Source organism: Aythya ferina (assembly GCF_964211825.1).
Source record: "Aythya ferina genome assembly, chromosome: 1".
Classification (NCBI taxonomy): Eukaryota; Metazoa; Chordata; class Aves; order Anseriformes; family Anatidae; genus Aythya; species Aythya ferina.
Window position 1 is genome coordinate 189437003 of NC_140296.1, and position 27611 is coordinate 189464613.

Genomic DNA, 27611 nt, shown 5'->3' on the forward strand with positions numbered 1-27611 from the left:
GTACGTATTTAAGCAGAATTTGAAAAATTCCATATTATCCATCCTTCCTTGAAGAAAATTTCCTGCACCAAGATCTCTTGCATTAAGCATCATCCAATTTCAAACAATCCTATTACCTTTTCTTTTCCAATTTTAGTTCAGAACAAGAGACATTATGGCAAAGAATTGGTTTGCCCCAAAGAACAACAATCACTTTTAAGCTACAACTGCAAAAATTTTGAAAATCTAACAAGAAAGAGCAACTCCAACAAAGCTGCTGAAAAAAGTTATTTAATGTGAAGTAACAAACCAGAATTGGCTCAGCTTCTGTAACTCAGCATGGGAAAAACCTGTTCAAATGAATCAGCACAATTTCAAAACAGCTCTCAAATAAGAACTTTGTTTCAATCTTAACATATGCAATACACAGGACTTTTTTTTTTTTTTTTTTTATAGAATATAATCATAAATTTCATTTTTCTGTTACTAAAGTTTCTGGCACTGATAGCATCTACCTCCAAGATGCTTACTACATCATTTAGGACCTTGTAGAATCCAAATCTTTCTATTGAAACAAACGCTGTGTCTGTTGAAGTAACAGATTACACACAGGAATTCTTCATGCTTCTACAGTTAGACAACATTTTTAAAAATAATCTCTACCATTTTTTTCTTGAGGATATATATATGTTGTTAATAGAAGACAGGACAGTTGTTATCATTACTGAAAAAAAAAAAAAGGTAACTAATTTGGGTAATTTTAATTTACAAATGTAATGTACAGGCGCACAGCAAAGTAAAAAGTGGAAGACTGAATTTTTCAAAACTTCCCAGGGATTTACTTTATAAATTCAGTGCTATATTTGTCTGGAATCATCCTTGCCATATGACTGCTATAGCTTTCCAATATTAAAGGGAATGATTCAGGATTTTGGTTGTGTAAAACAACAGAATTTGTCTCAAAAAATGTTTTTAGAGCTCATTTTACAAAGAAAAGTTCACTGTAGAATGCACAGTTAAGAAAATGTTAAGAATAAAAATGTGATGAAAGCCTTTTCCTTTTAAGAGTCGGTTTAAGTATTTTCAGAGTTTCACTGCAACAACACAGTACGTTATGTCCCCTTAGTAATTACTAATCTTATTGCAATTTTCAGACTACCACTTAGCCATCTCAAGCACATAAACAGCACAGACATTAGGAAGATAGGAAAATAGCTTTCAGCCCTTCCATTCTGAAATAAGCAGTAAATTTTAATTAAGATAGATCCTCTTCTAAATAGTTGCATAGGAAAGAAAATAGAGTCTGTGGAGATTCAAGATATATTCAGGACCCATTTTGAAATTTAATTTTTTCCAGATAAGACTAATGTCCTAACTTACTGCACCTCATATTGCTGTTGAATATAATTGCTTAATATCTTGTTATATAATTTTGAATCATCTCCTTTCTATCTTACTATTAAAAATGGAACAAAAAGAAAAATACATGCAAAACCAAACCAGCCAATATTTAAACATAAAGGACAAGTTTCTGAAGGCAATTCTGATACACTGTGAATACAAAAGGGGATTCAAGAGCAGAAAACCTTTTAAAAAATAAAATAAAATAAAATAAAATAAAATAAAATAAAATAAAATAAAATAAAATAAAATAAAATAAAATAAAATAAAATAAAATAAAGTTGAGGATATATAAATAAACATGGAAGCAAGGCATTAATATACATAAAACTACTTTAAAATGTATTTTACTATCTGGTACACTACTTTAAAGAGTAATTCATCTTGATTCAGTAGTTTGAGGACATGGCAATGCCATTCGTCAAATTCCTGTACAGTCTCATGTCAAAACCAACACATTTGATATGCTGCATTTTACAACAAAGAAAAAAGGAAAACCCTCAGGGAAGTACTGAAATGAGAGATAACTTTATGTCAGGGTCCTGAGGGCTTCCACAGGCCCATACCTTGCCCAGGGCCCCATGTCTGCCCCAAGGCCATCAGGCTCTGCCCCAGGAGGACCTGTCTCCAGCTCTTAACAGTGCTGCCCTGCACAGCCATGGGCCTCCTAAACCTGCAGGGCCTTGTCCCGGGGGACATGTTCCAGCCTCAACCAGTTCCTGTTTCCTGGGAGGTGCTTGGTGCCCGGGTCTGGGGTTGCCCCAGTGCCCCTGGCTGCCCTGCTCCTGTCTGGGGCTGGGACAGGCCATGCTGGCATGGAGACTGGAAAGCCATTAATCTTTATGAGTAAAGCCAGTAACTACTGCACTCCTCACTTCAGTGACAGACCACAGCTTCCATGTTTTAACATATATTCACATAGAAAACACACAAATTTATTCCACCAATGTTGGTACAGCTTTCATGAAAGTTACAGAAATAGCCTGCGGAGGAATTTGGGGGGGGTTGTATTGAGTTTCTATGTCTGTTTTTGGATAGTGAATTAAAACAGACCTTATAAATAAGGAAATCATATAACCAATGCTGCAAAAAATAAGTGGAAAAGATAATGCATTCAAGACCTTCCTTCTTAAAGAAGTTCTTCCACTCTGTAAGCCAGTGTGAACCACAAATCTCAGCTACACAGAGCTTCTCCAAGGAGGACCTGTAGCTCGGAGGGCTTCCTCTTCACTCCTGTTTATGCAGGTTCAGTTAATTGGTTCTGGAGAACTCCATTGGTTACAAAAAAAGAAATAATTAAATGAACTCAGGATTAAAAACAGGTAAGCTTATTTGCATAAATTGGGACATAGCTGTCACTCTATTATTTCCCTAAAATATTTAAAACTGTTAAGAAAAGAAAAGAAGAAAAAAAGAAAAAAGCACCGTTCTGTGTCTTTACCAGCCTCTACATGTAAAATAAACCTAGTCTGTTTATAAAACAAACAGAGTAGCCACAGGGGGAAAACTGTTATTGGAGAGATGCTGATATTTCTCTTGAGAAAGGAATAAAAAGCACAAGTTTGTCTAAAAAGCTACTGACATTTGTTGGAGCCAGAAGCTGTACGTCAGGAAGGAACAAGTCTGTTGTGTTAGCAAAATATGTCACTGCAGGGACATGAAATCAGTTTGAAGGAACATGCAGATAAAGTCATGTATCAGAGGTAGACATAATGTAGCAGCACAGGTGAACTGTGCTTATAACTTCTCCGGTTTTTCACTCTAGAATAACATGAGAACTATTTACACATATACCAGACCTTAAAATGTCATCATATAAGTACCCTTCCTACTGGTATCAAGACCTGCACTTCAAGATCTGAGGTTCTGCAGCAGACTTGAGGTAAAATTTGGTCTAGTAAAGGTCATCTGGGAAAGGCAAATCCATATGCTGAAATTTTATTTCTTTAGATTTTGTTTATATTTATTACTGCTTAAAGCACTGCATAAATTATAACCCCAAACTTCTGATTGACATTCCTATGCAACAAGAACTGTGTCATTACTCCATGCCTGAAGTAGGTTTGAATACATGTATGAGAAGGACAAAATGCACAGCTGAAGACGACTGCAGCCTAGATATATCTGGCCTTGCATACGTACTATCCGCTAATCGATACTTGTAAATGAATGAAAATTTCAAGTGATAGAAATTTTAATTTGTTTTTGTTGGACAAATATGTCCAAACATTAAATCATCCATTACATTTTAGACCTAAATAATTTATTTAAAATACTTGTTTATTTTTACATGACAACTACTTTCCCTTTTGGCAAACACTTATGACATAAGAATTATTTTCCAGTGATGGCGTTGTGATATGAAGGAGGAAATGTTTCCTTTTGTTGTTAAATGGTATTACAACAGTGAGAATGTGCACCTAGGGTTGAAAAGTGAAGTTCAGTCCCAGAATCCCCTGGAGTTTTTAATCTACTAAACCAAATTTAAACTGAAAACACCTACACTGTCATTTTAAACTCCCAAAAGATTCTTTTTTTTTTTTTTTCTTCTCATTTTCTTGTTGTTTTAATTATTATTATTATAATTATTATTATTGTAATGTGGATTGTAGTTGGAAGGCTTATCTTGAGATCACTTGATGGATGAAAAAGTGTTTAATCTATGCCTTATTTTGTCATTTTTATTTTATTTTTTTCCCCATGGAATGAGTCCATAAACATTCTCCATCCGAAACATAGTCTTTCAAGGTTTTGTGTTCTGTGGTAGTGCACTTACTGAGAACATGCGGGCGAAACATCTCACACATAAACTCTGGAAATTATCTTATCTTAGTAACACTGCAAAAGATAACACTGAAAAACAGAGATATTGAATTAGCCAGGTACACATATCCAAGAAAGAAACAAATTTAATCAATGTTGAATGTCTTATTACACCTGGAATGTAACAATATAGGCCCATTGAAATATATAATAATATAATTAGAAGTATTGTGGATGAGCCCAAATCCAGGCTTGATGTTGAGAACCTTGAGAAGACAAAGGATCCTCAGGTACAAAGCTTCAGCAGGCACAATTGCAGGTGCCTCTTGAAATGTCTCTCTCTCTGTAGTAACTATAATGCATGTTTATGGTGTATAGGTTCAATTAATCTGCGTGGTAGCATGAATTCTCAAATCAAGTGCATAAGGATCAGAACACAATAGAAGGTGTCTGCTGTGTCTGCTGTTTCTTTATGGTAAGCTCTCAGAGTTTCATTACTGAACACACAAGAGCACTGTAATGTTCCTCAGTGGTACCCCACATCTCCATGTTTACTGCATAGGGCAATGAAGCCACTAATTTAGGTGTTATCCTGAACACATGGTTAGATTTTAGTGACTACAAGACCTAAGGGGCACCTAAAGAAAACTCTGAGCACAAACCCCACTACTGTAGGTACATCACAGGGGTTTTAGATGATCACATTGTTTTAGAAGTTAAAAAAATACAGTTGCAGCATGCTAAATATATCCTTCCTTTAAAACTAATACCAGACTTTATCACCAACTAGAGGAAGTGAATTTGACAGACTTCTTAAGTGATAAATTTGAGTGATGGCTTTCATTTTAAAGGTTTATCTGGGAACAGTGCTTTACGCAAGTGTGACAGAGAAGCTTGAGTATGCTGGCTATTATTCTCAGCTGTTCCACAGACTTGGAGGAATGATCTTCTATCTGGGCCAGCTTCACTGCTGCATTTACCATTTTTATCCATTTTGCTCAAAATGACTTATGAAACAGGTGCATGCTGAAACTAAAAGTTTTCATGGATGAAATCCATGATTTTTATATCCTCGTTTCTAGTCCTCCAACAAGATAACCATTTATGGGATAAGATTCTTCTCTGCACAATTCAAACAAGGGTGACAGCAAAAGAGGTTTTTTAGTTCCTCACATATATCTAAGGCTGGCCAAAGACAGTGCAGTGAACACTGACTACAGTGAACCTACATACCTTTAAAATCAGTAAAGATTACATATATATATATGTAACATATATATATATATAACCTCTTCCTGTGTCCTATTTATTAGGAACAATGTCTTCTATTTAAACAACTAAGTGTTCAATCACTGCAAACTCACAACATCCACTCTTTCACCTCTACACTGTACAGTGGGACTAGCACTCAGATGAGATATGTAGCATATGTTTACACTAGATGCAGAATTATTCTCAAGACACTTGAAGTGCACAAATACATTCTGTATTTGTATGTGCTAGACACATAAGCTCTAAAACAGATACAAACAAAATTATTGATGGAAGCAAAACTTCAGTGTATGAGTTGATAACAGAAGACAATGTTAAAGTCTTTACACTGATAACCTTTTAAAAAACTTTAACTTTTTTTTTTTTTTTAATTATTATTCTCTTTATAACAAGGTCCATCTTTTTATGTACTGCTTATCAGTTTTACTAGCTAATAAAATGTTAAATTATGCTATCAATTTCCCAATGAATGCCTAATAAATAACACTTCTTCAGATCAAGGTCCTTAATAAAAAGGAACTAAACTGAAACCTGTCACTGTTTTATTCATCATTTTGATGAACAAGGTTTACTGTTACTCATGGTGCACCACCCTGAGATATGCTTCCCAAGACATAGAATAGACTGTAGCTAACAATTTTCTAAACACAGAGGTTATGTACTTAGGTAAACACAAACACGTGTGTGCACATATACTTGAATGTACTGTACTATATGACCTTAAAGATAAAGATGCTTTAACATGCTTCTTAAAGAAGATGCTTCAAGATGCTTCTTAAACTGACCATAAGCTATAAGTGATTTTCCAAGACTCTTTACAATAGCTGTTATGCTGATACCAGAAAGTGAATCAGTAGGTCTGCTCTTTCTGATGCCATAGTTGATGAATGCGATGTTTTAAACCTACAACATATAAACTTTAGTCCAATCAAATAAAAATTTCACAGTAGAAGCTACCTATGTAAGAAGCATTCCAACTGATTTCTAGGGGAATGCCATATGCAAAAAGGTGTCATGTCTGAGTCTGGAACTGGCTATGCTTTGAGTTGCTTTTTTCTCACCTGCTTGCTAGAACTTTAACACCAGAATATTGACTGTAAGAATCTCAGTGTTCTGACTGTCTGGTGGATAACACCATATCATTTCTAATTTGGGATTAAGCGTATCACCAAATATCATACACTATATTTCACCTTCTATCAACTAAGAAGAAAAACTAAGTGTACATGAGATTTGTACTCCACGGGTCACAATGAACCAGCACTCACCAGAAGTTCTTGGTGCAGAGGACAACATGAAAGCTGTCAAGTTATAAAGGCCTAAGCATCACTAAGTGCCACTTAGGCCTTACCACTTAGGCACTTAGTGGTAATACTGAGGAAATGCTGAAGGAGAACTATTAATATTGTGGAAAAACATAAACATTTTTCTGTCTCCTTTTTGGTGAATATTCTTACATTGCTTAGGTCAGTGATTCTGGTACTGTGCTACTGCTGCAATGGTATGTAAGCAGGAGAAAGTATAAAATTCATAGACAGAAGAATGATCCCACAGGGATTAGTAAGAAAGCAGCAAAGAGATTTATTGAATGAATGTTTGCACTCACTAGATATAATAAAACTTGAATGATATCAAGCAATCCACTTACATATATGAGATATACATGGTCATGTTGACCACTTATGGCCTGCCCTTCTTATTTTAATTTTCCCTGTGGCAATATAGCAGCTTGAATGAAAACTGAGTATAAGCTGATACGAATCAGGAAAGGAAAGCTGGCAATAAATATTTCATTAAAAAAGGAGTTTCTGAAAGGCCATATAACCTTTTGTTTAAATACTTCAAATCCAAAATGTATTAGGTGCAAACAAAATAAAGTTATTTTAATTAGGTATAGGTAATCTGAATTTACACAGCAGACATTAAAGGGAGAGTTTTTATGACAATAAGACAAATTCTATCATCCAGACCAAAGATTGTGTATGGTATCTCTAGAGAAAATAGGCCATCACAGTGTATGTTACCTAAGGGGCAACTAAGGGTAGTGAACCAAATGATTAACCACAGCTGTAAATGCACATCACATTATTTGTGTGTTTATGTCTATGCCCACAAAAATGTATTTTTGTTTCATGCTGGGAAGGATAACAGCTGAGGGAGATAGACTTTTTTGAACAAACATGGGAATGTAACTTAAACTACTTGTGAGATAAAAACGAGCCTGATATTATACAGAAAGCAGCAACTCTGTTATCAAGAGGAAGAAATGCATCAAACGGAAATCACACAGTCCTAGTTTAAAAGAGGAATGATGTCAAAAGCCTAGCATTTAGTTTCTGATGTTGCCATGTATCTTCTCTTGTTAGAAGGGGGATACAGCACCAATTTCAGTGGAAGTACACTACCATCAAACCAGAGAAGACCATAGGTAAATGAAACCATAAGAATTCTAGTATTAATCAAAATTCAACTCTTCTTATCTGATGAATTAAACAACTACAACATTTCACTACTCTTAAATTAAAGCACTTATACATCTACTGTACTACATGAATTTTTGCATGACTGATAAAATCAATTGAAGTTATACTACTAACTTCATAGACATAAAATTCAATGGAATAGTAATAAAGTCTCCCCACACCCAGCACCATCTGTTCAGCAAATTTGTTTTCCTTCCTGAATAACTATGATTCTGACCAAAGACATTTGTAAAATGAAGTCTTATTCCAGTGAAACCTCTGCTTTAACTGCCATTCATGTTATCCAGAGACAAGTCCACTACTTAGAAGTGACTGAAGAAATGTCTTCACAATAAGTGTATTTATGATAATCATACAAGAGATACTCGATTAGCTAAGGCCAATCAATGTGAACATAAAAGCACCAAAACAGAAGCTGTCTTCACTTATATTTCCACTGCCCTGAGCAGAATACACCTATAAATTTCAGTGAGACTCTTACAGATCCCACTGTAACAAGTATTTAGTACAAGGGACCACAACATAGCAATGACGTTAAAATCTTATATTATCAAAAATGGATAATATTAACAATCTGATTCTTTGGGATACCTTAAGCACTCAAATTCTCACAGTTCTACAACTACAGATTATTATTCATCAAATTGTATATCATCTCACTGATTTTCAGCAAAGCTGATCCTTAACAGCAAAACAGCCTTTAAGTGTAATGCTAAAAAAGGCTCACTCCAGCACAAGACCTTCAGTATGAAGCCCCCACTGCAATCCCTGCATCACCATTTAGTTTCTTGTTGTTGAGGTATGAGGTAAAAGTCCCAGTTTCTCAAGAGTCTGCCACACATTGTTTTTTGTTGGTGGTGTTTTTTTTTTTTTTTTTTTTTTTTGACTAGATGACCTCCAGATACATCTTTCAACCTATTTCTTTCTTAAAGAAATGTGCTAATACATAATACACACTAGTGAACACTGCATCCATACACTACTACACTCTGTGTGTACACCTTCGTATAACATAGATTCTTGGTTATTGCTGTTGATTATTCAATGTTTAAAATATGTGCATTTGGGTATACTAATCTATTATGCTAGTAATTTCAGGTAAATAGCTTCTGTTTTCTACTGCTTCCTGATTTTGTATATAAATATCAATTTGTCATAACAGAACTGCACTGTAGATATGAGATAAACTTGTTCCAATCCCATTGCATTTAATACCTGAATTCTGAAATCTTTAATCAAATGAAGCTGATCACTGCTGGAAAAACAAATGCAGAAGCAAAAGATCTCAAGACCTTAATAGGAGTAAAGTGTATGCATAAACTATTTCTGACTCTGCAAAACTGTTTAAGAGATTATTATCTAAATTATATGCATTATAGAAATATTTCATACACTGTATATGTATATATAATTTAAATAATCTATACTTCAATGTTGTTAGCATACATTCCATATTCAAAAACATCAGAGATTATGGAATATTGTTTAACAATAAAATTGAAATCTGCAGTAGTGTCCAACCAGAACATGCAAGTAAAATTATTGCCTAAATAGCAATATGTATATATTGTATATATCTATACACACACACACACACAATGCTGTATATATTTGTATAGACACGTGGATTATAAATGACATCTACCAGGAGAGAAGCATAATTAATCATTAATTATTACGAGTATTATTAATTATTAAGTAATTATTAAGCATAATTATTATATTACTAAGCATTATTAAGCATTGAACAAATAGACCAGGAAAGGATGTTTTGATGTATAGGTATTGCACTGAGTTGAATCAAACCTTACCTACAAAAATGTATATATTGCTACTAGCTCACATTTTCCTATTCATATCTGCAACAATATTTCCCATGCAATATGCCCAGTTGTGAATGGCTGTACAAACACAAAACAGTGAAGAACCAGGCTTTGAACTACAAGGAAGGGGAAATTTAGTTCCGTTTTCAACAATGAATATTTAATAGATTCCCAGTTCTACTAACATCTGACAATCCTTTCTACCAATTACCCTTTTCACACCAGCTCTAATAGTAAAGACAAGAAGAAACGATCAGGATTGGACTGACTGCTTAACCCTTTACATAAACCTCTGTACAGCCAGACAAATAATAAAAAAGTTAGAACTCTTGTTTCTTGTCTTTCATATGTAACTGATTATGTAACTGATCTCCTGCACAGTGAAAGTTTGATATTGATTACTGAGATTGTATATACATGCACGCATGCACGCACACACACGCACACACACACATATCCTATCCTATCCTATCCTATCCTATCCTATCCTATCCTATCCTATCCTATCCTATCCTATCCTATCCTATCCTATCCTATCCTATCCTATCCTATCCTATCCTACTCTGTGACAGGAAATATTATATAAATTGTTTTGTTTGTTTGTTTGTTTGTTTTTATTTTTTCTTTTCCTTCCTCATATTAGAAAAAAATCACTGGTCGTAGTTACTGAGTGATCAGAAAACACCTAGAAAAAAATGGTAAAAAAAAAAAAAAAAAAAAGAAAGAAAAATCAAGATATCTAGGCAACCAATCCTTTCCACATTGTAACAACTCTCTTGAGTGGAGACACTTGGGATTGGTGAAAAATTAGCATCTTTGCCAGAGTCGCTTGGAGACAAAGGACACAGATTTTGATATTTCATCCCTAAACACAAAGAAGCAGCATCAGCAAAACATGAAAGAAAATAAATCGATTTAATAATCTGACTAGTTTTACCTTCCATTTTTCCCAGTGATGGAGTTGTATCTAGTGACAGTGTAAACATTTTACTTTGCACAATGTAAGAACCACAATAGAAGAGCGTAATTAGCGCTGGAAAGACATTCTCAAGGAAGTACTTTGATTTCAAAAAACTGTTGGAGTGATTGTCACCCCTGCTGTGCCTGGATTCTCTCTTGATGTGCATAAAGTGTGAATGCAGAACACATTATTATGAAACTCACTCATCCTTGCGTTTGTGTGCTCATTGCTTTTGCCATCTTGTGGTGACCAAAAATAGAAACTTACAGAGCTGCATATAATTCACACTGGAATAATGTTGCTGCATTTTTTAATGAATTCTTCAGTGTACATACTGAAGATCTACAACTCAAACCATGCTCTGTATTTTGTCATTTATTTAACAAATGTGTATTCATTTTCCTTTTAAGATTGAGCTCACACACACACACAAAAAAAAGTCTACGCACTTAAAAGAAGCAAAAACATGAAATGATTTAATACTACATAAATGCCTTCCAAAGGACTTTATCAAAATACACTATAAGATTTTTATTTTTTATTTTTTAAGAAATTAGAGTGCTTCTATTCTCTCAGCATATGTAAAGGCAATACCTTTATAAAAATGCCATTCACTGCAACTACAGAACAGTTTAATATGTGATAAAAGAAATTGGATTTGGACTTCATAAACCAGTCAATAATTATTTATGGAACAGAGACATTTGTGGGCTCCAGTATGTGGTTTCTCACTTAAATTATCAAGGAAAGCAATGAATACAAAGTACCAACCCTTCCTAAGTTTAACTTTTAAAAGAAGTAACACATTTCTGAGTTAGTGGTCCCAAGGGAGAGAAGATGAGGCCTTCTGTTGCTAAGCAAGAGTTTGCCAGTTATTTCAAGCTTTAGCTGAGTACAAGTAATAATCACTACTGCCTGAAATATATTGGAATGAAAGTACATGGGACCATTCATGACACTTCATCAGCATGCAAGAGGCAAACAGAGTGACTGCAGTGATTGAATACAGGCTCAGACTACTGGCTTTAATCTCCACCTCATTCATTGAGTCTTTACTTTTGGCACAGCTGTATGATAAACACTCTGACATTCTTCCTTGCCCACCCTCCTTTGGAATCTCATGATTGCTGTGTGTATGTTTGTTACGTATTTTAGGTGGGGAAGAGAATCTATGTCAAAAAAAAAAAAAAAAGATAATCTAGATAATCTACAGGTTTACAATGATTTTATAATCAAAGCGTCATTATTTTTACTGAAGGGGAACTAATTCAAGCTCAGAGATCTGAGGTCTCTGCAGATCTCTTACAAGAAAGTAAGTTTATAATTATTTCTAATTCTTTCTACTTCCTTCTGTGCAAAATATACATACACAGTGAATGTGAATGTTTAAGATACATGAAATATATTGTGAATATATATGAAATATATATAATGATATTGCACATAATTTTAAGACTATCTCTTATTCTGATGTTAAAGAAATTGCAGTTCACTATTCAGTGTTGCTTTTTGTTTTGTTTGCTTTTTTTTTTTTTTTTTTTTTTTTTCATACCTCTCACTTTCTCTCCAGGAAGAGCTTATATCCATTTTCATATGTCCAGTTTCCTGATTTTGTCTTTACACCCAGCAGGTTCTAAGGGTCCTAAATAGCTTAAACATACTACTGTAGAATTAATGCAGTTAAATATGTAAAGCCAGTGAGCAATGGCAACCTCTCCAACTGTTAGTATAATATGCTGGGTAATGATTGTTTTGTTGATGTGACACTTACGTCATGGGAAAGGAAAAAAAAAAAAAAAGAGAGAGAGAGAGACAGCTTTTTTTATATTATTCTTCATTTAAAAACACCTAAGTAATAAGATTTTGGGAAATCTGCCTGGTTTGCTTCAATAAATGAGACTCTGAATCATCCTGCTCAGCATGCCAGATCTCCTGAAATCAAAGCCTGCTATACACAAAATTATGTCAGTTTTTCATGTGCTTTTTGTATTGAAATTGATGCTGTTTGATCACTAGAATGGCTGTAGTTTAATAGAAGAGGTAATCTTAAGCCAGACAAAATACTATAAAGAACCTATTTACTACATGCTGGCTAAGACAGGAAAAGCATTTCCAGTTAGGTGACCAAATGTTTGTGGACATCCCTTTATGTTTACAGAGAAGGGGGACAGAGATCTAGTGGAAGGCTCATTCTAGCCTTCTCTAACTTCTCTAACACTCAGTTTTCCCTGCTGCCAAAGAATTACGCAGCAGCTGACAATAAGAAAAAAAAAAAAAAAAAAAAAAAAAGAGAGAGAGAGAAAAAAAAACAAAAAAACAACAACAACAAAAAAAACACAACACCACCCTGTTCATGCAACATTCAACACCATCTCTTTCAACTTAGTAAAGAGCAATTAATAAGTTGCAGAGAAATCTGGAGACAGCAAACAGATCACTGAGTGAAGGAGACAGAAAAGATGAACTTTGTGGGTTCCCAAGGAGACAGAGAAATATCCTTGGGATAGCTAAAATAAATCTTTTAGAGAGAAAAAATACTTGGCCACCTACAATGCCACCTAAAGGAAGGGAGCTAAAATCTGTATCCAGAAAACTGTCTTCTTACATCCAGGTTGAACTTTCAATGAAGACTACTAGAAAACATTATCTGATTCAAATGTTACCAAAGACAGAAACAAAGAAATAGAAAACAAAGAAGTGGTATTTGAGAAGACTTTCTTGAGTTTTTATGTATTTAAATAGCAGAAAACAATCCAGCACCTTCCCCTCTCAAGAACTTTTATGATATTATAAACTCTTAAGGAATTATTTTCATTACGTACTTGCCTTAATCAGAAATATATATATAATCTGAAAAAAAAAAGTAATCCCTCCCAATTGTGACTGATCAAAATCTCCTAAGCAGCAACAATGAAGACTCCTAAGCAGAAACAACAAACACAGTAAGACAGACAAATCTTATGACCTTTATATCCTCATGGAAAAAGGAATTAGGAAGACTTCATCTCAACCGCTGTGCAAATACATTGAATCATCAGCTAAAGACTGATACAGATATTTATACAGAACTTCCCTATTGTGTCAGTGCTATCTTTCCTGAGAACAACCAAATTAATAGTACTACTTGGTCATTAATCCTGAATGATGTGACTATATCAGCTCACATTAAGATTTTTTTATGCTTTATTTTAAAACAGAGTATGTCATCACCACAAAAACACCAAAAGTTTCAAAGCCTACTCCAAAACATTCACACTGGCTGCTTACTTCAAATAATTTCTCCAAAATTAAAAACAACAGATTTCCTTGCCAAGAAGTTAAATGTACTATCAAACAAAAAAAAAAAAGAAAAAAAAAAAGTTACAACTGCTCAGTAGGGTGCACATCTTATTTATTTATGATGAGTATGAAAAAAAAAAAACACCACAACATTCTGTTCATGATACATCTGTCTCTTAAATTAACTGTTCTGCTGACTATTCATGTTTTTAATGTAGAAGTAATTTATGATGTATTTTAACTGGTAGGCACCTAAGACTAACAGACCACAGAAAAGGAAAACTGCCAAGTGATTGCAGGTAACATACCAGCTTACTGGAATTATAAATGATGAATATCACAGGAGACATCATCTGTGCATTGTGACCTGCTTAAAAAACAAAAAGAATTATTTTTCAGTCCTAGCAAAGTTAGATCTTATGTATAACACCATCAGGTAAAGCAGCTTGCTTTCTTGCTTTTTTCTCTTACTTCCTCTCCTTATTAAATGTAGGGCAAGAGCAACCTTGGTTCCCAATGTCAGGATTTATGAATTCCCATTCACGGTGTCCAAAGATTTGCAAGACAATTGTCCTGACCTTGGTTAAAAAGAAATCCACTATGAAAGAGTTTAATGAGGATTTGAAGAAATGGCCCTGGAGGTGCAATTTGAATGAAAATGTAATAGTGTCTACATTTTGCCTTGTACCTTATGAGGAGGCATGAGACAAATTATATTCAGCATTTTGTATTTGCTACTTTCAATCCCCACACAAGTTCCTTATATACAACAAAGGAGCTAATAAAAATTGCCCAAATGAGTCATTATTCCTTTCATCTACAGAATTTCATTCCATTGTTTTCTGTTGACTCCAGAAATAATACATTAAGACAACAGAACAGTAAGTCAGTATCACTGTGGGTAAACTTAAATTTTAAGTTATCAGACTTCAGAGGCGGCTGATGTTTGTGATGTCCGTCTGAGATGTTTCTTTTGATTTTAGTTGTGAAGGGTTTTTTTGTTTATTTTTTTTTATTGCTCTACTAACAAATTGATTTTTTTTTTTTTAAATGAGTGTTTTAGGGAGATTGTGCTTCTGTTTTAAAACACACATCACTGCTTCACTGAAATTCAGTTACCTACTCTGCCTTTAAAATAAACTAACACATCAATCAAAAGTAGGTAGTATATTTTACTACTTTTTTCCCCTTTAAATACACTTCAGACATGCAGTCTTAGTTGTCACATTCTCTTTTTTGACATCACTGACCATAAACGCCATCAGTCTGAATTTCAATCCATATTGTGCAGACATCAATGTTAACTACAGAAACTCATGTAGCTAACTGCTAGTAGTAAAGTTAAGTAACTAATTGTATAAGATACTCTACAACAAGCCAGGTGCTTATCAGAGAACAATCAAATCTGCTGATTTATAAAGACATTTGGTGAGCAAGTTTTCAGAGCCCAGAATGCTGTGCAGCATTGCTGCAGGAAGACAGCAGGATTTTTCCACTGACTTCAGTAAGAGCTATGTGAAACCCTTTATGATACTATTTTCTACTTACATAAACTAGTTGAAATTCAGTGTCAAGAGAGTCATGCTGCTGAGACAAATGGTTAAATGTCATCTTTAACATGTCCTTCTATTGTGCTAACTCACATGACTACTCAATCAGAGTATGAAAATAACCAAAATGGTGCAATTTTAAGATAATCTTGTTCTCCAGCTGTCTGAAGTGCTGTCAAGTGCTTCAGCATCTGACCAAAAGAGGATGAGTAAAAATAAAAGTAGTATTTCCACCTCTGGGTAATAAAACTGGGAAATAAAAGTCTGTAGATTTTTTTTATTATTATTTTTAGTTTTAATAAAAATCAGGAGAATGTCAACCTATATTCTGCAGGTACAAATTTTAAAACTTCATGCTAGGAGACCAAACTTTTAGCAGAAGTCATTGCCAACCTTAGCTGGAATAACCTATGTTCTTTAGACTTCACAGCCTGTCTCTTGAAAGTTCTCTGGCAACATGTGCTTTTCCACATTTGTCAGCTAAATCCGAGATCCAAATGCAAAATATAACATTAAGGAACAGTGAGTGCATTTGTGACACTCCTTGGAGAAATCAGGTGTACATAAGGCAATGACTATATTACATGGAAGTATAAGCACACACTAATGTAACTTTTTAAAAGTAGTTTAATGCAATAAGATCAGTATTCTCTTCCAACATCAGTGCATAATACTTATATACTGCTATTCAGAAAACTTACTTATCACTAGGGATCAACAAAACAAGATAAATGACGATGTGGCACAGCATTTCAAACCACATAGTACTACTCTGATTATTCACAATGCTGTACAAGTACAGACACAAAAGTCCGAAAAATTGTCTGCTCAAAATGTGTGTTCCTTGATTGCAAAATGGAAAGCAGACAATTTACTTTTCAACTATGACACATTTTAACAGTTCTATCAAAGAACTTAGGTCAAACTCTGTTTTCTAACCTCTTTGTACTAATTTCTCCTTATATTCCATAAAACTCTCTGCAGACAATCAGTACAGCTACAGTAAGATAAACAGTAAATTTTACTGTAAGCATGGTTTCACATATGTGCTGCAGGTAATGGACCATTGACAGTCAGTGGCCCAAAGTTGGAAATTATTGGCTTATCTGGCCTGCCACAATAAGTTTATTTTGAATATAGATCCAGTTTTGTGGAATTTGCCATAATGCTAGGCATTACTTAATCTTTGCATATTGCTCCAATGACATAATAATCCAGAACATCATCTTGCTGAGTTAATGAATCTGGTGTTCAGAGTTTCAGAAATAAGCTGATGTTGAAGAAAATTTCTGAGGCCAAGGACTTATGATGCGGCAACATTTATATATGCCTTATACAGGAAAAAAAAAAAAAAAAAAAAAAGCAAAATACATGGTGTGATGCCTTAAGCAATAACTTTCCCATCATACTGAGACGACCCACATGATAATGACTACTTTTGCACTCTCTAAATACTGCCAAGGATCACTGAATCCTATGGAGCAAACTACATCTTTAGAACAAGCTGTGCTGTGGAGCATTAGCCTTTATAACACCAAATACTGTCAATGAGCAGTATGTTCATCAACAAAAACTGCTGGCTATCCCAAAATAGTTAACAGTCAGAAACAATAAGCATTAAAACAAAGTAGAATTTTGCAAAATGCTTGATGAGCACTGCAGATACAACTCTGTGGTTCTTCAAACCACTAAGCACTGGTAAGGGCCTCGCTGAGTAGTCCTCCATATCTCTTTAAAAAGCCACACACAAAGCACAAAATTCACAAATATTTTGATGGTTTTATGAAACATAAGGCTTTTTTTTTTTTTTTCCCCAACAGCAATTTACTAATACATACACATTAGCCATTCTTACAAAAAAGGTTCTATTTCAAACTTAGTCTAGACTAAATGGGTCTAATCCCATCCTTATTATCCTTTAAAGTCTTTTACAAAATAAGGCTTTAAATCACAGGTTTTGGAAGGAATCTTGATCTTTTCTTTATTACTCTATGACAAAATCATTTATTATTATCATGAAGAGAAAAACATTTTTCATAAAATCATTAACTGAACGTATGTCATATTAACATACGGCCTAATTACATAAGAACATTCTCAACAATATGAAGGTCTTTTAATAACAGGTACACCACTAACACTCTTCTGGGCAATATATTAGACAGGAATATTTTAAAAACTTTGTCCTTCTTCATGTTGCTTGAAAGTTTGCAGCAGACTTTGAAGATTATTACAAAAATTGTGACAGATTCCATCTGGTGTAAGTTGGTGCCTTTCCACTAAAATAAAATAAATTACAAAACCAAAAATCTGATCCATTGAGGAAAAGCTTTAAGTCATCTGAAAATATATGGATATACTTCAGCATTAATCCTACCTCTGTGCAGATATAATTTATGTCTTCAATGTTTTTAAATGTGTGAAATTTACATGTCAATCATTTTTGACTAGCAAACAGTACTTAGAAATTCTGTTGAAACAAAAGTAAATAAAAATATTTCCAATGGTATTAAAAGGTTATTTTGTTATAAAAACTTTGAAATGATTATGTTTAAAACCCGCATAATTAAACTCTTTTTGAACGTAAATAATAAGTTTGGCTTTTCTTTTTTTTTCTTGTTTTTCTTTTTTTTTCTGGTAAGTCTACCATATTACTTCTGAATGCCTCATGCATTTGTTTTTCAGCTCCTGTTCTTTAATATGTCTTGAACATTTTTTCTTTCTTTTTTGTCCATAACATAAGCGCATTCCCTAGGATGATTACACTCAGATGCAACTTGTAGTTTTTTGTCCTTCTCATTTATTTGATTTGAACATTTTTCAAATAATGGAGTAGACCTTCTTAAACATGTAAAATTTCTTTACATTTAAATATCACTTTAACTATTGCTATGCACAGTCTAGGCAAGAAGAAAAAAAATAAAATGTTTTGACTATGAATTTACAATGGATGAACTAATCACAGCTTCAAGAATTAAGACAATATGCTGATCTAAAGTTCCATGCATAGCAAGCAACTGAGGCAATGCTCAGGTAAAGATGTTGTGAATTTAATAAATTAGAAGAAAGCATAAATAGATGTTAATTTAGTTCAGTGTCTGAGAAATTAAAAGCTCTAAGAGCTCTGAACTTTAAGTCTTTTGCTGAACATGAGCTTATTTAATTAGGAAACATATCTTTAGGCTCTGTGTGTCTCTGAGGTCTCCCATTTGATTACATCACTGTATCAAAAACAGAACAAAACAAAAAAAATTAGCCTTCATTCCAAAAATGTTATGAATCTCAGACTCCTCTCTCAGTTGCATCACATAAAAGTAAGGTATTACATTTTCATAATTCAATTAACATCTGTTCTACACTATCTATTCCAGGTCTGTGGAATTTTTGTTTGTTTTGTTTTTGTTTGCTATTCATAAAAGAAAATCAGCTATCGTCAAACGCATTTTTTTTCCTTCTTCAAACTGAAAATTGAATTATTGTGTCTCTACATAATTGTTTACAAAACAAACAGATCATGTTTGCAGATATTGATGTTATCTGTATACTCATAACATCATTAGTTACTTTACATTAAGTGAAGATTCAAAGGCACTGTTTGTTCTTAAATACAGAATTCAGTATGTGTTCTATATGTTATGGAAGCAATTAAAGGGATTTGTGAGGAGAATGATCTTGCCCTTGTCACTTGCCTTTATATAGACTATTTTGAAAAAAATAAATTATTTAAGACACAACATTAAATTGCAAACTAAAGTATAATTAAACTGGATTCTGAGCTTGCTTTGCCTTAAGAAGCTACAGGAATTGTTTAAATACATTCTCTGAATTGTGTCAGTGCCTACATGGCCTACAGAGAAACTCAGAATGCGTCTTTGAGATAGGCTAAATCAAAGTAACTTACAACAGCATTATGAGAGCTCTAGTGACAACCATGATTAGCTGGAGCATATGCTGACCTCTTTCAGTTAACATCACTCCACTATGCTAGTGTACATGACATGAGACAAACCCTTAAACAGCCCAGAGGATCTCTTCTAACTTTGGAGGACTGTGCATTCCATATCTTTCTCATTTATAATCAGTCCTGCAGCAAAATAAAAGAAAGGTTATTCACTCTTTAATTTCTACTTTAAAATATTTTCTCTATATAAGTACTCATAGCGCAGGGTCCATATGCCCATGTTGCTTCAGAAGTGCAGATAACAAATTAATACAAGTCCCAAGACTCTCTACACATGCATAATGAGTCAGAACTCCACCCAGCTCTCAGCTTTAAAATCTTCAAGGGGAAGGAGGAAAAGCTGTGAATTTACAAACAGATAAATCTCCTGAAGAAAGAGTAGTTATCAGTAACATAAGTGATGTTTCACTCTCTCACGATGTTCTGTTACACAGTGATGGTTTGTAGTTACCACAAAACATCGGATATCTGAAGAACAGTCTAAGGATCCAAAGTTAACTAAGGTTTGGAAAAGGTCTCAAAAGCAGCATCAGGTCTGCAAGCCTCAGTGGGTTTCAGAGTGGGGCTCTAGGTGGCAGCTAGATGTGCAGCCTGCAAATACTAGGGATGGAGGCATTCTGAGGAAAATAAGACAGCTATGTTAATCCAAGGTGGCTCTAGTTCAGCAGACAAACTGCTTCCCACATGGTTAACTATCCAACAAGACAATCTGTTGAAACATCTGATTTCTAGTTCACTTTGTTGTCATATGGACAAACAAGGATTCTTCCTGAAAGGCCTCATCCTGGCAAGTAAAAAGAGACAGCTTGCCTGGGAAAAGTGTAAGAAGAACTAGCACATACACTGGGGCAAAGATAGGCTGTCTTGGCTTAAATAAAATCCAGTGCCTTAGAAAATAAAGGGTTCTTTCAGAGGATGACATATCACAGACAAATGTGGGGGAGGAGGGTGTAAATATGTATATACATCATACTCATATATAAAGAATCAGCCACAAGGATCCAGATCTCTCTCCCTCTCTTGGTTGAAAAAGAATAAGGAAAAAAGAGAGAAGCCGCATTTGTCTGAAGGCTCAAAGGGCTGGTCTACCACTAATATAACAATCAGGTTAAGGTATGGATTATGTTTACATGTTGGGGGAAATACAATCCTTTATAGAATCATAGAATCATTAAGGTTGGAAAAGATCTCCAAGACCATCTGGTCCCTACCACCAATAACATCCATTAAACCATGTCCCTAAGTATCACATCTAACCTTTCCTTAAACACCCACAGGGACTGTTACTCCACCACCTCTCTGGGAAACCCATTCCGATGCCTGACTACTCTTACAGAATCATAGAATCATTAAGGTTGGAATCATTAAGATTATTCTCACTGAGGATTCATATTTCTTGCAGGGGTCTTTCTCCAGACCGCTGTAAATCGTCTGCTTGTCCCTTCCTTTTGACAAGTCAAAGACACTGACTCCAGGCTATACCTCCTCATTCTTCACCTTTCATCCATTTTCTTGTTTTCAATGGCTCACAGAGTTTACAACTATTTAACTGTAATTACAAGGGTAGGCTTTCGATTAACTTATTTGGTGACTGATGAAGCATTCCTCAAATCTGTTAGTGGTTCTTAGTGAGCTGCATAACCAGAAAGGATTTCATGTAATTTTCTTTCCTCTGGTATGAGTTGCAGAATTTGCAGAATTTGCAGTTGCAGAATTTGGTGTAGCTGAGGTCCTACACATGGACAGAAAGCCTGACACATCTCATTAGTGTGAGCCCCAAGCCAGTGATACATATACTGAACTTAAAGGTCAACCACAAATTCCAGTCTCTGAGATCACTGAAGTGAAATACTTATCCAGGAAAAAAGGAACCCATAACTAAAAAAGTAACTTAAAAGAAGTACATGGAACTGAGGACTGTTCCTTATATCCACTGTATGCTACCAAAAGGGAGGTCTTGCAGTGTTCTTCATTACTCTGTCAAGGAATGTAAACAAACCATTAGGAACTTTAGGAACTCATATCGGCATACAACATGTAAATAGAAGATAGTTGTAGGAGACAAGCCATATAAACAAAAGCAGAAAAAAAAAAAGTTACAATGATAAAAAGTACAATTGTGTGAGCATTGAAACAGTACATACAACCAACCAGGAGGAAGGTTCTGGCAAAAGAAAGCTGAGGAAAGACCATAGAAATGTTAAAAAACAACATTCAGTCTATTCGTCCTGAGCACCAGGGAACTGAAAAGACATTAAATGTACTTCAGGATACATGATATCTTTACCAGAGTCCATTGTTGAGAAAAGAGCATTATTCCATTTTTATTGGTGGGGAAAGTCTGGTATAATGACTTTTTTCCTTTTCTCTTTGATTTATCCTTTTCAACTTTTCTTTCTCTTTTTCTTTCTTTCTTTTTTTTTTTTTTTTTTTTTTTTTTTCCCTTTTCCTTCTTTTTCCTTTTTCTTCTTCTCTCTTTTTTCTTTTTTTTTTGTTTTTTGTTTTAAGGCTTTTGGTGCCAGAGAGCCTTCACATTTTAGATCTTGTACAGACAAGGCAGAGCCTCTAATCAATCTCTGCAGAAACAAGAATGTTTTCAGTCTGAAAGTGTGATTCAGACCTTGAAGTAAGCATCTTGCAGGTTAAGATACACAGAGCAATGACCCTTTCTAAAGCTTCAGACCGTCAAAGTCTTTGTTCTGAACTTGAACTTCTGAGTTTTGGAATAGGTCTTCTGTCTCTTCAATACGAGAAATAAATTACAGTAAAATAAAACAACTTAGACCAGTTCTATCAGTCCCAAGTCCAATAAATATTTGTACCTTGTCAGAGCAGGCCATCATGGGCAAGGTTTCTGAAACAAGGAAAACAAGGTTGGAAAAGTTGAAAAAATAATAAATTAAAATAACCATTGGATAAAACATCAAGCCTGCACAACCACAGAGATTAAGACTCTGTTGAAACATAAAGCGTGAGGAGGGTGGAACTAAAGAAAAAAAGAGGTTAACCAACTCTCTTTCCAAGTCTGAATATATATTGGAAAGCACAAAACTGAAGAACAACCAGTGACAAGGTCACTGATATATCTCTAGGATTCCTGGCGTCTGAAATATTTTGAATCAGGGTACAGAGATGATCCTTAGTCTAGACTGTTAGATTCAACAACAGCATATCACAGTCTGCCAAAGCTGAGATACAGAAATGACAAATGCAGTTTACTGCATTCAGGATAACAGTTTCTAGTGGAAGTGTTGAAGTGTCAGCTACATGAATGTGTTTCCATTTCTGTTGGAATGAGTTCAATGGCAAGATCCTAACAACATTTTTGGAATACCGCATCACCAACCTGTGGGGAGCAGGATGCTAATCTACTTGACCAGTGATTTAAGGAGGATTTTCCTCTAATAGCACGTTCTTGGAGAGATTCACTAATAGCATGTTCTTGGAGAGATCAAGGCTGAATTGAGAGGTCAAGCCTAAATACCTGAGGCCTGAAAGCTTCTTGTAAGATACCAGAACTGAAACAGAAGTTCACTAATTAATAAATTCCATCATATTTATTTGTATATTTTTCTCAGTAGATATTCTTGGTATCTATACTGTCCAAAATTCAAAAAGAGCCCATATGGTGTGACTTTTTCAAATATGATTTTCTCTGAAGTCAAATATGCAATTACTGTGAGTACAATATTTTGAGAAGTAGTGGAAGAAATGGTAGAGATAATGATTAAGTCTGTATTACTAGTACTTCTGTTCTCCCTTGTCTTATAACAGAGTACAGATTTTTGTAGAATGGAAATTACAGTGAGATTAACCTAGAGCATCTAAGCCAAAATTTGAAACTATGAAGACTATAGCAATGCAGTAAAACATTAATAATAACATGGCTATTAAAACCCATGGTATAATGCTGTAAAATAATCATTGTTAAAAATCTCTAGTAAGCTTTATAGTATAATATGATGGCACGGGAATTTTGGAGATATTTTACTTGTGGAGATTTCAAAGTAGAAATTATACAGTGGGAAGTACTCTGAAAGTCTAATACTTTTTTTTTTCTTTTTTTCCTCTCTCTCTTTCATTTCTATGGGATATGATCTACATTCAGTTACCCTGATGTAAATACCAAAATATTGGTAATTGCCAGAATTGCAAATTCAGATATTTCTTCATTTTTTCATTACATCATTTTAATATAGTAAGGCAACATCAAGTGGTAAAAGAATGAATATTCCTAATTTGGGACATCTTTTACCTGTCAGTCCCTCTGCAGAAAGTAGGCACTTTAAAGGTTGATAAATCACTGTAAATTTACCACATTGTAAATGAAACAGTATAAGCATTTCTGATTCAAGTAGGATGATATTCATAAAATGCGGAGTACATGATAGAAAGATATGTTCAAATTTTTATTTCCTGCATTTTTCTTGGATCTGAGGATACCTACAAGTGATCTAGAAAGTCATGAAACTGTTATTCAAAATAAATAGTTATTCAAAATCTTCCAGCAGCGAGTAGGAGGCTAGAAATTTCTCACCCAACAGAAAAGCCAAGAAATAAAGGAACTTACAAAGACAGGTTTGGAGGAGTCTGCCTTTCACAAACAGGAGAAAAAGAAAAAAAGAAAAAAGAAAAAAAAAAAAAAGAAAAAAAAGAGAGAGAGAGAGAGATTCTACCATAGATACTACAAACAATCAATCAACCAAACAAGCTAAACTAATCCAACACCAACCAAATAAAATTAGATTGTAAATACACAGAAGGAGTCTTAGTCTAAGTTACATGTTTGTAATTCTTTTCCATTCCCTGATTCCCATGTGTACCTCTTCACTCCAAATGCTATCTACCACACATGTATACACGATGGCATTGGTAACAAAACTTCATATCTTTTCCAGTATGATGTTGGATGGAAGAATTGCATCATCACTACCATCTTCTAAATGATGAGAAAATGTGATATTTAAAGAACCTTGGGAAGCCTCTGCAGAAGAAATCTCAGGTCAATACAGTGAGTCTGATTTCATCACCATGGGATTCTGTATTTAAAACTGTAGGCAAGATAGTCCTTATGCTCTGAGTGGTACTGCATAATCACAGAAAATGTAGCGATTCCAGCTTCCCATCAAGATGAGCAGTAGGACCAAAAGGCGAGGGGAAAAAAAAAAGTAAAACTGACAGATAGGATAACTTGTGAACATTTGCTTCAGCCCTTCGTGTACTGCTAAGTACCTTCGTTTCAGCACTCTTCTCAAGAGGTTGTGTGTGCCTGTGCATGTAATTATGGTATAAAACTGATAATATGAAGACCAGATAGAATTAATAACCTTTACTAATTTTACAGTACAAATAGCAATGCAAATATCATTCAGCTTCAAAATTTATGTCTGATGGTGTCCTGCAAACCCATCCATTAATTCAAGGAGTGAGTTTATTAATTTTTCTAATAGCTTGGAAAGCATAGGCGTATGACTGCTAAGGCTGGCAGACTAGAATCCAATTCACTTTGCATCACTTTCTCTTCAGTGCGGCACAATACTGTTGCATCTCTGAAACATACAAAACTAAATTTGATATACCACACTGAACCAAAATGGTTGAGAACTCAAACCTTATTATTAAAACCTTTGCAGTGAAAAAGAGCAAAGACCCAAATCAGTTTAACAAATGCCTACTGAAGCATCACTGAAGATCAAATTCCATAGTACTCTGCTCAGAGTACTCCCACCGGATGTCCAGGGACTGCAGGCATGCAGCACCTACTAAATCACCCACATGTTGTATACTCAGCAACAGACTATTCAATCTGGAATTTCCCACAAGGTTGCTAAATACCAATCTGATACTAAATACAATGCTGTCATATGCTATTTAAATATTTCCATGCATTTAATAGACACTCCTTCAATGAATCTTTCAGGTGGCTAAAAATTCCTAACTTACATTACGGCTTTTATATGTAAGTACTCAAAAAAAATCCAATGACAGACAATGAAGTGCACGTATAATTACAAAAGGGAAGATAAAGGGGGATTGCAGGATTTCTGTACTAATTTACTCAATTGTTTCTGTATCATGTGTTTGCATATTGCAGTAATATGTGTGCATGCCAGTTATAGTAACCAAGCCCTCGGTTTGTCCCTCACATTTGATTCCCATATTAAATATATTTTGATGATACTCCGTGATTCTGCTTTAATAAAACATAATAAATGTTTTAATAGATTTAATAGATTAATAGATTTGAAATAGATTTGAATATATATAGATTTATATATAGATTTAATAGATTTAATAGATCACTTAATAGATTTGAAATGGAGTAAATTACTGAGTTTAGTTCTACTAACAATGCTATTTTCTGTTTCCAAACAGTAGCTTCTCCAAGACTTAAATAAAAAACAATAAGCAAAGGAAGCAGATGTGACTGTGCAGATAACAGGAGAGTATCTCCCAAGTAAGGTATAAAATCAGTGCAAATATACCATGAAATAATAATTCTCTACCAACTTGAATTTGTACAATGTTGCAATGAATTTTCTGATGTGATGATTCAACAAATAGGAGTTAGATAAAATATTCCTTCTGATTTTACGTTATAAAACTAACAAATTATTTGATCTGCTATCTCAACCACCTGCTTTAAAATTTCATCTAGTTAACAATGTACTGAGACCAATAATTTGTTCTTGGCAAGAGCCAAATAATTTCCTGAGAGTTATTTAGTTCTAATTTGACAACCTCATGTGATGGAAAAATCACTTGTTTCTCTTGGCAATTTGTCTCAATGGTTAATCACCTCCCTACTGAAAGTATTTGCCACATATTTAATTTGAATTTCTGGCTTCAGCTTCTACTGCTTCTACTAACTTGCTTTGCTAAATTAAAGAGCCTTTTATTACTAAGTGTTTTAGACACAGTTAGCAAACCATCTCTCCATCACATCTGCAATAAGCAAAATGTATTCTGATGCATATGAAACTGTATGTCATTTTCTTCAACCAAAAGCCCTGTTTTAGTGTTTTTTTTTTTTTTTAATACTCTTTATTTCCAATATAAAAAAGAACAGCCACAATCAAGTATTATTCTGCCACTGCTTTATACAGATGTACAATAACCTCATTATCATTATTTTTTACTTTATTTTGCTTTAACTCTTTCAAATAGCTCATTTGCCCTGTTGTCACTGTTGATGTTCATGCTGAACTAATTCAAAGGTCAAACGAAATAGCCTACTTTAAAGAGTTATTACTGATACCTTTTTCTACTTTGATTCAAATTTCTCTCCCAAGAATTTTTCATGTTTTCTTCACCAATTGATTATTTAATTTAAAAATTATATATGATCAGCAATTGGTTTGGGACGGCATACAACAGAATCACAGAATCATCCAGGTTAGAAGAGACCTTCAAGATCACTGAGTCCAGCCTCTGACCTAATACTAACAAGTCCTCCACTAAACCATATCACTAAGCGTGATAAGTGTCTAAATGTCTTTTTAAAGACCTCCAGGGATAATGACTCAACCACTTCCCTGGGCAGCCCATTCCAATGTCTAACAATCCTTTCCGTAAAGAAGTTCTTCCTAATATCCAACCTAAACCACCCCTAGCGCAACCTTAGCCCATTCCCCCTCATCCTGTCACCAGGCACATGGGAAAATAGACCCAGACATCTTACAATGGATAAAATATGCTATATTTGTACTGAAATTTATCAACCAAACTTGGTGAAATGTAACTCTCTAGAAAAGTCTGTTGCCCTTCCTTAACTATATTCTCTTCCCCATAACTCTCTATTATCTGAGTCTATTATTATGCACTGTGTAATTTTTTTCCTTAACTGATACCAAATGAATTAATCATGAATCTACTTCTCATCTGAAACTTCTGTAAAACATGAAGAGTCCTCCTGCCTTCTGGCATTGCACTGATGCTCTGAAATTTATTAGAAAGGAAAATCATGAGGCTGTACCTTTACCCAAACCATTGAAGAATCATGGCTGCAAACTGTCCATTATAAATTTTAAAATATTTATTCCTCAGATTTTGTCATCTTCAATAAGAAAAGAAGATAAAAACAATTGCACAGATACCCCAGGTATTTCTGTGTTGTTAAATAGAGTCAAATGGAACAGA

The 27611-nt window shown here is 34.4% G+C and overlaps 1 protein-coding gene across 7 annotated transcripts in view; it reads right to left on the reverse strand.

Annotated features, from left to right (window-relative positions):
- Nucleotides 1-27611, reverse strand: part of TAFA5 (TAFA chemokine like family member 5) — a 465759-nt gene that overhangs the window by 237812 nt on the left and 200336 nt on the right. The window contains exon 3 of one of the 7 annotated variants that reach the window (XM_084537950.1): nucleotides 4157-4233. The exons of the other annotated variants lie outside the window; for them this stretch is intronic. Within the exon in view, the coding sequence (XP_084394076.1) occupies nucleotides 4157-4187 (31 nt within the window). The 5' untranslated portion in view covers nucleotides 4188-4233. The remainder of the gene's footprint in view (nucleotides 1-4156; nucleotides 4234-27611) is intronic. 7 annotated transcript variants of the gene reach the window in all.